This window comes from Liolophura sinensis, chromosome 11 (genome assembly GCF_032854445.1).
Source record: "Liolophura sinensis isolate JHLJ2023 chromosome 11, CUHK_Ljap_v2, whole genome shotgun sequence".
NCBI classification, from domain to species: Eukaryota; Metazoa; Mollusca; class Polyplacophora; order Chitonida; family Chitonidae; genus Liolophura; species Liolophura sinensis.
This window is the reverse complement of record NC_088305.1, coordinates 8,688,232-8,701,369: the sequence shown is the minus strand read 5'-3', so window position 1 is coordinate 8,701,369 and position 13,138 is coordinate 8,688,232. Positions and strand designations below refer to the sequence as shown.

The window sequence follows — 13,138 nt, the reverse complement described above, 5'->3', positions numbered from 1 at the left end:
GTATAGATGTAGATGTTTTTGTGTACTTTACATGTTACATGGAGAAAATTCACCAGGAACCTGCCTTTTGATTTATGTATTTCTTTGATTGGTGTTTTACGCTGTAATCAAGAATATTTCACTTATACGACGGCAACTGGCATTATGGTGGGATGAAACCAAGCAGAGCCTGGGGGAAACCCACGACCATCTGCAGGTTGCTGCCAAACCTTCCCACCCTGCCATTTGAAGGTCCGTGATTTTCCCCTGGCATCCAGTGTCGAGTACAACATACGTGTACATGTATAAGACTGATCACCACTGTGAAAATTTCTTTTATGGCATGATTACACGTATCATTTTGAAACTGACAAATTTTGCTTGATTCTGAATTATTCTTAAACCTTATCGGGCCAGTTGCAAGTTTTTTTTTTTGTTTCTTTTTGTGATGTTTGATTAATTGTTTTTTATCATTGAAACCTACAGTAAGAGGGGACATTACAAAGTACTTACATGTATCATTTTATTGATAAAGCTTTTGTGATTATTCAAAGTTCGTTGTATGAAATACATGTAGAATGATATGTCTCTACGTGTAGTCTGCCCGCTGCTCCACTGATTGCATCTTTATTAATATTTGTGTGTACATGTTTTTATCATCAAATGTCAAGCCAAGTATGGTGTACTTGTTCGTGTAGTTCAGTTGTCCATTTCTATTTTAAAGGTTGATGAAACATAAGAATGACAAGGTTCAGATGGAATAGTGCGAAAAGTTATTCCTAAATATGGTCTTCAATATTTTTGTAAGATTTTTCCTTAAGGAGAAAAAGACACTTGAAAATAATTTTTGTATGGTGGGTATTTGGGACTACCTATTATTGGTATTTATAATCTTTATTTAATAACGTCATAGATGAGAATGTAGCACAAATTAATAAATATTTTTGCACTAGAATTTCTTTTCAGCTAACAAATGTATTAAACCTCAATTTTTATCGTATTTATATTTTTAACATGTTCATAAATATTATCATAATTTAGGTTAAATGCATATGTTTATATATAAACAAGAAATTTCCATTCAAACAAAGTTATTACACAAGCATAACGTTCTTATTTAGAACATTATTATGTAACAGCGATAAATACCAAAAGTTGGTCCCAAATACCCACCATACAAAAATATTTTCAAATACCCTTTTCTGTTGAAAAAAAAAATCCCAAAAAATGTTGAGGATTAGATTTGCAAATAAGTTTTGACGCTCTTTCATCTGATTTTGGCATTATTTTTATGTTGTCTTCTTTTTTAAGAATAATTCATGTAATATGACATGAAAGTTTAAGTTTGCATAATTAGCATCGATCAATTAAATTTATATACATGTATCAGATAGGTCACATGTGCTGCACACTAGTTGTAAGTTTCCGGAGCTGAACTGATGCATTACCAATCGCACAGTGCTTCATAGTTAGCACGAAAGCCTATGCATGAAAGCCATTTCAGGCTCGAAAAATGACCGTGTGAATGCATCCTAAGGAAAATGTCATCGAAAACCGGTTCAGATTGTGGACAAATTTTCAGGCATGGTGTGAATGTAGCTTTTACCTGATCTATTTTGATACGAAAGTGAAAATTTCTTGAGTATTGTGTTAGGCCCCAAGCAAATAAATTAATATAATGCAGACTCATTTTATTGTGTACATGTAAATGTAAAATATGGTGTTTCATTGTAGATGTTTTGTGGAAAGTCCATCCTCTCTGAAGTCTCAAAAGGCAGAAAATAACAGAGTCAATCTGTCCATATACAAATCTGATGTCCAGAATGACAACAGATTTGTGAAAGGCCGTAACAGCAACCAAGAGCAGATCTTCAAATCTCAGCTCTGTAAGAATTCGGACCATGACAATCTGGGGGAAAATACTGGGAAAAGAGAAGAATTCGAAGATAAGCATGGTGATGTTCAGGAAGAAACAAGACCAAAACAGATGTACGGAGGCGACGAGCACGATGAGGAGGAGAAACTGATCAAGGACCTGCGTGAAACCGAGAAGGATCGAGAGCCTGCAGCATCTAAGCCGAGTGTACATCAGATCAGTGTAGGAAGAATCGGGTACTCGCAGCCTGCCCTATTCCAGCTGCTGGTGAGGCTGGCAGAGTCAGGGAAGGTTTCACCATCAGGGGAGGTAATCAGAGCTGTGCATGCATCGGTACTTTCGCAAGTGAACCACACTTTCTCGAGCAGCGTTGCCAAAATGAATGCCATGAATGAGATCATCACTCTCCTGTCATCCGAGCAAGGGAAAACAGCAGAACCTGATGTGGACGGAGAAATTTTAGAGGAGATGCCGAGCTTTGTCGCTGAAGATGACACCACCAAAACAGGTAAGGGTGCATGTACCCTGTAATCTATATGTACATACATGTAATGTGCTTACTACATGTACTTACATGTATGTGGGTCTCCTCAGCCTAGTGGTTACCATGCTAGCGCAGCACAATGACCCAGGATGACCCAGGAGTTCCAAGTCCAGCTGATGCTCACTTGCTCTCTGGTCATACATGGGATGGCCTCCCAGCAACCTGCAGGTAATCCCAAGTTTCCCATGGCCTCTGCTGGGTCCCCTCCCAGCATAATACTGTCCGCTTTGAGTGTGGCGTAAAACACCAATTAAATAAATAAATAAATAGTTTATATGTTCAGGTACATGTGTGTGATCCTCTTTTAAATATACCCTAATTCTGTAACCTTTCCAGCTGCCTTTGTAACAGAAGTTTGGAAACATTCTGACAGAACCATATAGAGAAATAATGTGCACAGTTTAATAAAGCTTGTATTTTTAGTGACACAAGCAAATAATTTTCCTAATAACTGTATGTATAATATCCACCCAGCTCATGCTGGCTTCCTCTCCAGCTGTACGTGAGAAGGTCTGTCAGCAACCTGCGGATGGTCGTGGGTTTGTGCCGGGCTCTGCCCAGTTTCCTCCCACCATAATTCTGGCCGTCGTCGTATAAGTGAAATATTCTTGAGTACGGCGTAAAACACCAATCAAATAAATAAATAAATCATAATTTCCACTGAAAAAAAAGGGCTATAATGGCTTTAGGGTTTGAAAAGGTTGAAAATTAATTAGTGAGCACATCTTGTTTTTCACCAAGCTCATTGACATGTGCATTGCTTTGATTGTTCTCAACGTCTTTGAGGCAATAGGCAGTTTGGCTGTGGTGTCTCATGTAATATTGCATGAAGTGTACTGGCATTTGTCCTCCTCCAGTGTCTTACACATCTCTGTCACATGTGGATAAATTTTGCCAGGGTAATAAAATACCAAAGGCTGGTGGCTTACTTTATTCACTCCAGTTTCCTCAGCCCATAATCTACTGACCTGGCTGTCATATGAGTGAAAAAAGAATCATTGATTTTGGGTTAAATTTATTTCGAGCTTAAGTTGATGTGAGCACAAGGCATAAGGTTGAAACTTATTTATTTGTGGTTATCTTTGAACAGAAGTGATTGTGCAGCCAGTGGGAGAAAAGAGCCATGATTATCAGCAGGCCGTGTTGAAGGTTACAGAGCCTGAACAGCCCATAAAGTCCCCAGCAAATGAGCTTGAGCAGCCAAGGGAAGGAAAGAGCACACACGGTGGGCAGGAAGTTCCATATGTTACAGAGTCTGAGCAGCCAATGACGTTCTCAGCAGGAGAGCCCGAGCAGCCAATCGAAGGAGAGGGCACACACAGTGGGCAGGCTGTTCTGTATTTTACAGAAGCTGAGCAGCCAATGAAAATCACTGGAGAAGGTTGTGAGAAGCCAGTGGAAGAAAAAGACCAAGAATGTGAGCAGCCAACAAAAGGTGTTGACACAGATAGTGAGAATGTAGTGTTAAAGGTTACACAGTCCGAACATCCAGTGAAATTCTCTACAAAAGACCATGAGCAGCCTATCAACAGTAACCAAAAATCATCCAGAAACAAAACAAAGAAGGAAGTGTCCAATGGCGGAAAACAGGTGAAAGTTGTCAAAAAGAAAATTTATGTAAAGAAGTTTTTCAATGAGCATGGTGAGCAGAAAAACAACAACAACAACAGAGTCAGGAGGCAGAGTCCCAGAGTGATTTTCAACAACAGAGTGAGGAGGCAGAGTCCCAGAGTGATTTTTGTGAAGAATAGCGCTCTGTTTGTCAGTGACCTTCCTGGACAGAACAACAACAGCAGCGCTGTAAGAAAAGGTAAGGTTAAGTATGCACTGTGCATATAGTACTACGTACGTATACATACATGTATTCCTGTTATAAGCACGGCCAGAGGATGTTTGGCACTAAGAAAATTCAGTGACATTGTGCTTCATCTTGTCAGGTGAAAAACAAAAAAGCCTTCCTTTAAACACAATATTTATTTGCTTTTTATTCACTGTTAAAAACGAAAAAAAATAAATAAATAATAAACCAACGCACAAATCATCAAGACCATATATTTGAAATCGTCACAAAATGGCCATTTACATGTACATGATTAGAAGGCTATTTTAAAGTAGCTTTCTTTTAAACATTTCCAGACTTTACAGTAAGGTTTACTATAAACGCTGCTTAGTTGTCAACCTGTCAACTTGGTCTTAAAGAAAGGCATGGAGCAATGATGGCCATTTGGTTAACATCAAAAGTTGAGATTTTATTTATATTGACCTCAATCATTTCTTCCTAGCCTCTTGTGGAATCCGTTTGAAGAGGTACAGATACATGGACCTTCGCCGCCAGCCTGTAACTGCCAGATGCTGCTCTCAAGGGAACTCTGCTGGAGGGGCAGGGGCTAGTGGTTTCCATGGAAACAGTGGATCAGATGGAACTAGGGGATCTCCAAATACCCCTAAAAAGGTAAGATCTTTTTTATCGACATGTACATGTACACATACCTGTTTCTGCCGCAGCGTAATTCAGAAGGTTTGTCATATACCAAGTAAAGGTCGGTAGATTACACCGGGCTATCTGGTTTCCACCAACCTTAACCCACAGATCCCACCTGTCAGTTTGCAAAGAATACTACTGAAGTTTCTTCTTATGGTGCTTATATACTAACAGACAATGGATTGTGGATTGCAAAACATCGAACTTGAAATATTAGTCAGGATAGGTATCAAGTGCAAAATTTTCAAAAACATATATCTTTTACTTATGTGCTACGACAAGTGCTTTTATAAGATGCTCTGTCTCTCTCTCTGTTGGTTGGTCAGTCATAGGTTTTTGACACCTACATGTACATATATGACGTTTGTTTTAAGACGGGCCATTCACCTACTGGGGGAGAGCGCAAAACAACATCAGACTGATGTGGAATGCTGCTGCTAATGCAGAAATTTGTGATTGTTTTATTTTATGTTTATTTATTTTTCTTTTTTTTTTTTCTTTTTCGAAATCTTCTGTATCAGGGATAAATGTTTGTGTGCAGGATAACCATGGAGGAAAAGGTTCGGAGCGTGGGGATGGAGATAGGAATGGAGGCGATGACAATCGTGATGGTGATGATTACAGAAACTCTGAAAACAAAGTGAGTGGATATTTTGTGCACATAGACATGTATTTGTCCATATGCCATCAACTCAGCCATTTTGAGCGATGGTGAGGTGCATTCACTGGACAAGTGTGAAACATGATACGCATGCATTAAGGTCGCTTACGATTATGCGGAAACACCGGTGTTGCCAGCCAAGCCTAGCCAAGCCAAGCCAAGCCAGTCATGTGGCGTTTTTCACTGTTTTTGTTACATGACGATTATGCAGAAACAGTGGTGTTGCCAGCCAAGCCTAGCCAAGCCAAGCCAGTCGTGTGGCGTTTTTCACTGTGTTTGTTACGTGACGATTATGCGGAAACACTGGTGTTGCCAGCCTAGCCTAGCCAAGCCAAGCCAGTCGTGTGATGTTTTTCACTGTTTTTGTTACATGATTGGTCCTCATAAGCTGATGAAACCCGTGTTTCTATATAATCCTAAGTGCTCCAAGAATCTGTGAATTTGTTAATGTGTTGTTACTGAAGGGCCAGGCTTAGTCCAGCTGAAATAATGCCAAAACCTGAAATACTTAATTATGAAGGGGAAATCCAGATATAGTTTTAATAGTCTCTGCAATGCACATGTAGTACATGCGGCCAAGTAGATGCTGTACAGTGATATAGTATTATTATTCTTAAGGGGAAAACCCGGTTTGTGTCAAAGTGAAAGTAACCACATCTCATTGATGACTTTACATAGAGATGGGTGTTTGGAGATTTTCAGCTTTTGTGTGTTCATACATGTATGAAGATTATTCTTAATCCATGTAATATGAAAATGTACATGCAGACTTAGTCATGTCAGACCATACCACAAATTAATAACAATAATCATTGACTTACTGTACTTTACAGATGAATATTTTAAACTAAAACTACATTTAGTTCTTGGAGGGGAAAACACAGAATGCTAAATATAATGCATATGTCATCCAAGGGGATTTCCACACATTGTATTTCCCATCAGGGGATTTCCAAGCATTGTTTATGTTCTGGTAACATTGTGCTTGTGTTCCTGGCCTGCATATGGATATTTATAGTACACACTGCCAAATTTCATCATTCACCTGCCACAGTATTTTTGATGTAGTGTCCTCACATAGTGTTGTCATGTGTGCTCACGTAAACTGCAAGATCTTGTCTGGTTTAAAATTTGAAAAGATACATTGTACATGTAAATGTTTACTGATTAAAGGATAAGTGAGAAGGAACTATTAAACAAAGTTGTGCCAAATAAATTTTTAAAAAATTTTCATTTCGAGGTACATGTATCCTCATTTCCTCTACTATTTTATGCAAAATTTTCCATCAGTGGTCATGGTGGTTAGCACGCCAGCACAGCACAGTGATCCAGCAGCCTCCCACCAATGCAGTCGCAGTGAGCGGTCCAGCTCATGCTTGCTTCGTCTCTGGCCATACATGGAATGGTTGTGGATTTCCCATAGGTTCTGGGCTGTTTTCCTCCCACTATAATACTAGCTGTCATCATATAAGTGAAATGTTCTTTAGTAGAGCACCAATCAAATAAATAATGAGCGTGATCATGGCTTAAACGTAAAAATGGGAAAGGCTTATGTTATATAGACAGATAGTAGTAGTACTGAAAGCAGAATATTACATTTCTTTCTCTTTTTTGGAAAAGTAATGATATGAGTATGTTGTTCATGAGATGGTCTAACCATGTGAGAAAAAAAGAAACTGAATATTCCTGTTTCAGTTGCATGTATACTAGCTAAAAAAAGCACACCAGTTGTCCCAGTAATGAGAAGAAATAGGGTATTAAAAAAATGTGTATGTTGGACTTCTTTTGTTAAGCAAACATAATGCTGTGTGGTTTTGTTTTGACACTTGTATTTTCAAAATGCTGTGACCCCCTACCAGGAGAAATAAAAGTCATTGTGCCTCACTTGGCACATTTCTGCTGATAATTAAAGCAGAAATATGGAGATTGTCAGTTATTATGGAGATTATTTTATTCATTTGATTTTCTGTTTAACCCCAAGATTTCTTGTAATGCATTAAACCTTATTAAACTTTGATGATGATATATGTTTTTGTAATTTCTACAGAGCTCTCCTGTGAGTGAGGTAACATCAGACTTGCTTCCAAGTGCATCTTCTGCAGAACCAAATTACAAGTGGTTCCGAAAAAAACCTGACGAGGATCGCGGCCACGGAGACCTGAATCGAGATATCCCAGAAGTCTTAGGACTTTTGTCAAATGGGGTTCCGAACATTCAAGTGAGTTCAAGGCAGTATTCAAATATGGTTTTACCTGTGAACATCACACTTGTGGGTGGTGGTGAGTTGGAGGGATACTCTGTTGTCAAGCAATTATCATGTTAGGGCAGCGCAGTAACTCAGGAGTCTCTCACCAATGCTGTCATTGTGAGTTCAAATCCAGCTCATGCTGGCTTCCTCATCGATCGTACGCGAGACAGTATGCTAGCAGCCTGCGGATGATTGAAGATTTCTCCCTAGCTTGACCAGGTTTCCTCTTACCATAACACTGGCCACTCTCCTTATATAAGTGAAATATTTTTGAGTAAGTTGCAAGACATCGATCAAATAAAGAACTGAAATAAATATACATGTATTATAGCGCAATGGCCTAGTATTAAACTATAGTATAGCACAAATAAGGCAACAGATATTGTACGATGTAATATTCAAGCTGTCAGAAACTCTTTATATAGCTGGCGGGGCCTCCCTGGCCGAGGGGATAAGCATACCAGCATGCCGCAATGACCCAGGAGCCTCTCGTTGTGAATTCAAGCCCAGCTCATGCTGGCTTCCCTTCTGGCTGTACATGGGAAGGCCTTCAGCAACCTGCAGATGGTCATGAGTTTCCCATGGGCTCTGCCCGGTTTCCTCTGTCTATAATTCTGGCCGCCATATCATAAGTGAAATATTCTTCAGCACAGTGTAAACACAAATCAAATAAATAAATTTAGTTTAACGTGGAATCTGAAGGGGTTGTATGTGCTATGCTGCTAGTGAGTTAAACTTACATGTACTGTTAGCAATTGATGGGTCTTTGCAGGATAAATTTGTTACATGGTTACTCAGTGATAGGATATGCAAGGATATAGTGTCAATAAAACACATATTTAGCGAGGCTGATTGACACCATATATGTGCATATCCCATCACCGAGTAACAATGTTACAAATTTATCCTGCCAAGACCCATCAATTCAGCACAGAAGACCGATGTACAGGTGAATCGCTTCAGCGATGTGACTATTGTAATCACAACCCAACAAAGGGAGATAACCTACTTAGCCAACACATTGACACAGTCTGCAGGTTTCAAGAATATATCGGTACCCCACGTCACTGTTGTTGTCCAATGAAAAGTGGAGTATTTTGTCTGATGAGGGATAAATGTACATATACTCTAAGTGGTCCTAGTTACTACTTGGGCTGGAAGTGGTTCAACTGTGAACTGTATGACCCCCAGTTACTGTCACATGAAGCGTTGGTTCAGTTCCCACCTTATACAGGAAATTCTTTATTCCACTGCTCTAATCAGCATTGTTGGTATTAGCCTAGGTGACAAGAAGTTAAGTGACTGGTCTTGTTGGGGAAAAAAAAAAAATTGAAAAAGCATTTATCTACCAATAGGCAAGTTTGTATTTCGCAGATGGAAACGTTTCTGAGTGATTTCCCAGTGGTCAGTGGTTTTGAACCAATGTTGCATGCAAGTCTGTATGTGGTACATGCAAAAGTTTGACAGAAATAAGCACCAGGTTTCCTCCGTGTATAAAATTTAGTGTGTTTCATTTTTTTTTATTCGTAAGTATGACTTTAAACAGTGAACAATAATATATTCACATTGATCCTTAAAACTACAGTATAATTACTAATTTCATAGAGCAGAAGACAACCTGTGCATCTCCTTCGTTTCAGGATTGTGATGATGAGTTACTGGAGACATTGCGGCAAGTTGATCACTGTCTCGTCCACTGCTTGCTCAGTGTGGAAAATGGACACGGTCAGGACGACCCCGGCGACTGTCTATTCTGTACAATCATCCAGTCGCTCTTCCGACACATTGTCCGTGACAAGACAGCCGCACTCAAGGAGTGCATGACCTGCTCACAGCTCTTTGAAATGATGAAGTTTCACCTGCTGGGTTGCTGCGTGCAGCCCAGCTTGGGCAGTGACTGTGCACACACGCTGGCATTGTGTCGTCGCATCCACCGCCAGGGAATGCAGTTTTCTGATCGGCCACAGGCATGGGAAAAGTTCCTTTGGGACACACTGAAAGAGCTAATGACACGGCTTTTTGATGATGTTGAACTGCCAACTTTGACCCCATCTGCAACTGCGCCATCGCCGACTATGACCAATAAGAGGTCGTTGCGTCGCAAAGTTTCAGCACGGGGAAAATTGAATATTATCCTGGAAGATGAGGCAGCTAGTCCGCAAGTACAGCAGCAGAAAGTCAGTGTTAGGTCCACGGGGATCTGCAGTGTTCAATCTCTGTCCATTTCATCTCAGTCGATCAGCGTTAACAGCCAGTCTGAAACGGAGATGAGTCAAACCGACATTCTAATCCGTAACCTCCCTGACCAGCCGCTCCCTCTCCTCCCACGGGAGGCTGTGGTGAACCATGAGGGTGTCCGGGCCTACAGGAATCAAGGCTGTGTCAGTCTGCCCACCGAGCATGCCCCGAGGACATTGTATGATCAGCTCATATCATTTGAGGAACGCCCCACTGGTGAGCCTGGTATAGGAGAGGTGGTGTACGGGTCAATCGCTCGTCTCCGCAACATCGTTGAGCATTGGACCCATGTGAAAAAGATGTGGTGGGAGGGAGAAAAATTTCCCCGAGTGTCTCGTGAAGAGGGCGTTATTCTGCTTCAGGTGAGTGAGGGAATCTATTAAAATCAAGATTTCTGGCACAGCTGTTTCAGTTTCAGATTTAAATGTGCAGTAAAGAAGTAGCTTTTGTTGAAGTGAAGAGCTTTCTGCTGAATGTTTTACTAAAGTAGCATGGGGCAAGTAGCTGGTAAACGTTGCCTCCACCATCATTCTTCCACCAATGAAACTGACTGCCATCATATAGGTGAAAAATTCTTGAATAATGTAAGGCTTTTAAACAGCAATCATTAAATCAATGAATCAGAGGGAAAGTTATTGGGAGTTGTACAAGCCTGGAAGTAATATGCCGGACAAGGGAAATGATCTCAACCTTAGAAGTATCCTGATCGATGCCAGCTGTTTGGAATGAAGCAAAACTGCCATATGTAAATAACATTTTTAATAATATGGGTAACTTGTTTACCAATCATGTTACGCACCAAACATACAAGTAATATCCAGACTTGTTGTGTTTTATGTATGTTGCAGTACAGTGACCAACTTCAGATCGGTAAGACGCGTTACCAGGAAGACGTTCAGTGGCAGAAGATCACGCAGCTCGGGCGGGGCGTGACTGGGAGGTGCTATCTGGCCAGAGATTTCAACACCGAGTGCCAGTTCTGTATCAAAGAGGTTAGCAAAAAGAATGGATGTCTGAAAAATTCCTCACCAAATCACCAGGGCAAGGAGTTCTATAGAGCAAGGAGTTGCAAACTTTGCCTCGCACAATTTTCATGACAACATATAGTGAAGAGATTTGTCACCATGACAAAAGCACCTGAGGCAGCCTTGCAGCAGCTTTGTAGAACAGACCCCAGATTAGGCCAGATTTTGAGTAGTAGCTGTTAACAGATGGTCTTGATTAATGATGATATGTGGTGAGTTATTACTGTGAATAAGTGAGCATGGTTGTGGGCTCCTGAGATGAGGGTTCAAATCCAGTCATCGGCAGGGGATTTGCAGATGTATCTTCTCTCATGTGGCCATTTACGCAATCTAACGTTTGTTGAAAACCACCTGTCTAAATTGTGTTTCACAGATGGGAAAGTTGATCAGTTACTCGCCAATAGACTGTGGTTCACGTGGGATACATCCACTTCCTCCACCCACAGTACTGTGCCTACTGCAATTTTTCACATATTTGCAAGGTGTTTATAAAGCATATTCTGAAGGCATTATTCTGTGCTGTTTGATAAAAATTATACTTTTTGTGAAGCCATGAAACTGACCAGACCAACCAGTGTAGTTTAGTCTCCAAAATTAAATGTGCATGAATTCAACTGAAAGTTGCGCTTTCATAAGCAAAAATGTTCTGAGGAATCGGAGTGCATGTTCCCCGTCCTTTAAATGAAGAATTCTTTTGGTGTTAAACAACGATAAAATATGTTGTGTGTTGCAGATTTTGATAACGAGTTACCAAGAGGATGAGCTGTTGATCTGGAGTAACCTAGACCATAGTAACATAGTACAGCTGTATGGAGCCATCCGGGCCGACAGTCACATCTACATCCTGGCTGAGTTCATTGATGGTGAGCTTTTGAAAGATCTCCTTGAGAAAGATTCCAAGTGGAAATTTGTCACATGCAATAAGTACAAGATGTCCTTTCTACAATAACCTGTATTTCCACAGGTGCACATATGGTTTTGTGTTGCAAGGCTGGATTGATGATAGATTAAGTTTTGCCAGAGACAAGTAAGTTTCACATTGTATAGACATGCTTATTGAGAAGGGCAGTAGTTTAGTGCAGACATTGTGGTTTCCCCACATATGAACGGACCGATTCGGTGGCCTAATCGTTAGAGCGTCTGCATTGAAGTCAGGAGACCCAAGATCAAACCTGGGTCGGGTCTTACCAAAGATTTTGTAAACGGTACTTATTTGTTGCCTCACTTGTCACTCAGCACTCAGCGCTCAGCGCTGAGAGGTAAGAGCAAAGAAGCAAGACTGGTTGGCCTTATGTCAGTATGTGACTGGTTAGGGTGTATTATGATACTGAAGTGGCATGATCACTTTGGAGGCAAGGACTCACCATGTCACAAGAAGACACAGTATATGTACACACACCTAATGGCTCCTCGCCGTTACACGACTGAAAAGATTTTGAAGTGTGACCTTGAACCTCAAGCATACATTCATTCCACACATCATGTATATGCCGTCATGAAAAGCTCTTCATTAAGTCTTAAACATGGATGAAATATTAAACAAATATGACAATAGTTAAGGTTGTTTGTGCTTGTTGTTGATGTCTAGGTGGATGTTTGACTGAGCACATTAATAATCAGAGAGAACTGAATCGTCGTTTGAGCAAAGCTGTGGCACTGCGGTACTTCAAGCAGCTTTTGGAAGTGCTCATCTACCTGCAGCAAAACAATGTACTACATGAGGACCTCAAAGGTAAGTCATCGTCCTAGTCAGTCAGGTATGTCCACGGTCTGGTGTCGCCAGGTTTCACTGCAGACCTTGACTGGCCACTAACACTAATGTAATTTCAGGTTCGAAAATTCTGCTGAAAGAGACTTTTGTCCCTGTGTACCCAAGGCCTCGTTTAAAGTGGAGATTGTGTTCCAGAAATTGATCATACCATTTTCATTTGCTTTCTTTCAATAGCATCCAACAAAAATTAATCCAGAAGCCTCTTTCTAATGTGGTCATGCTGGCCTCCTCTCTGCCAGCAACCTGCAGATGGTCGTAGGTTTAGCCCAGGCTTTTTAATGATTTCCTTGATTTTGATTGTCCCTTGGTTTTGG

At 40.6% G+C, this 13,138-nt stretch overlaps 1 protein-coding gene across 3 annotated transcripts in view; it reads left to right on the top strand.

Moving 5' to 3' along the window:
• LOC135477509 (uncharacterized) overlaps positions 1 to 13,138 on the top strand; it is a 43,572-nt gene that overhangs the window by 13,522 nt on the left and 16,912 nt on the right. For all 3 annotated transcript variants that reach the window (XM_064757634.1, XM_064757635.1, XM_064757636.1), the window contains exons 3-11: positions 1,714 to 2,363; positions 3,490 to 4,209; positions 4,682 to 4,851; positions 5,423 to 5,521; positions 7,590 to 7,760; positions 9,431 to 10,390; positions 10,877 to 11,020; positions 11,787 to 11,916; positions 12,642 to 12,785. In XM_064757634.1, coding sequence (XP_064613704.1) covers positions 1,714 to 2,363; positions 3,490 to 4,209; positions 4,682 to 4,851; positions 5,423 to 5,521; positions 7,590 to 7,760; positions 9,431 to 10,390; positions 10,877 to 11,020; positions 11,787 to 11,916; positions 12,642 to 12,785 — 3,188 coding nt within the window. The remainder of the gene's footprint in view (positions 1 to 1,713; positions 2,364 to 3,489; positions 4,210 to 4,681; positions 4,852 to 5,422; positions 5,522 to 7,589; positions 7,761 to 9,430; positions 10,391 to 10,876; positions 11,021 to 11,786; positions 11,917 to 12,641; positions 12,786 to 13,138) is intronic.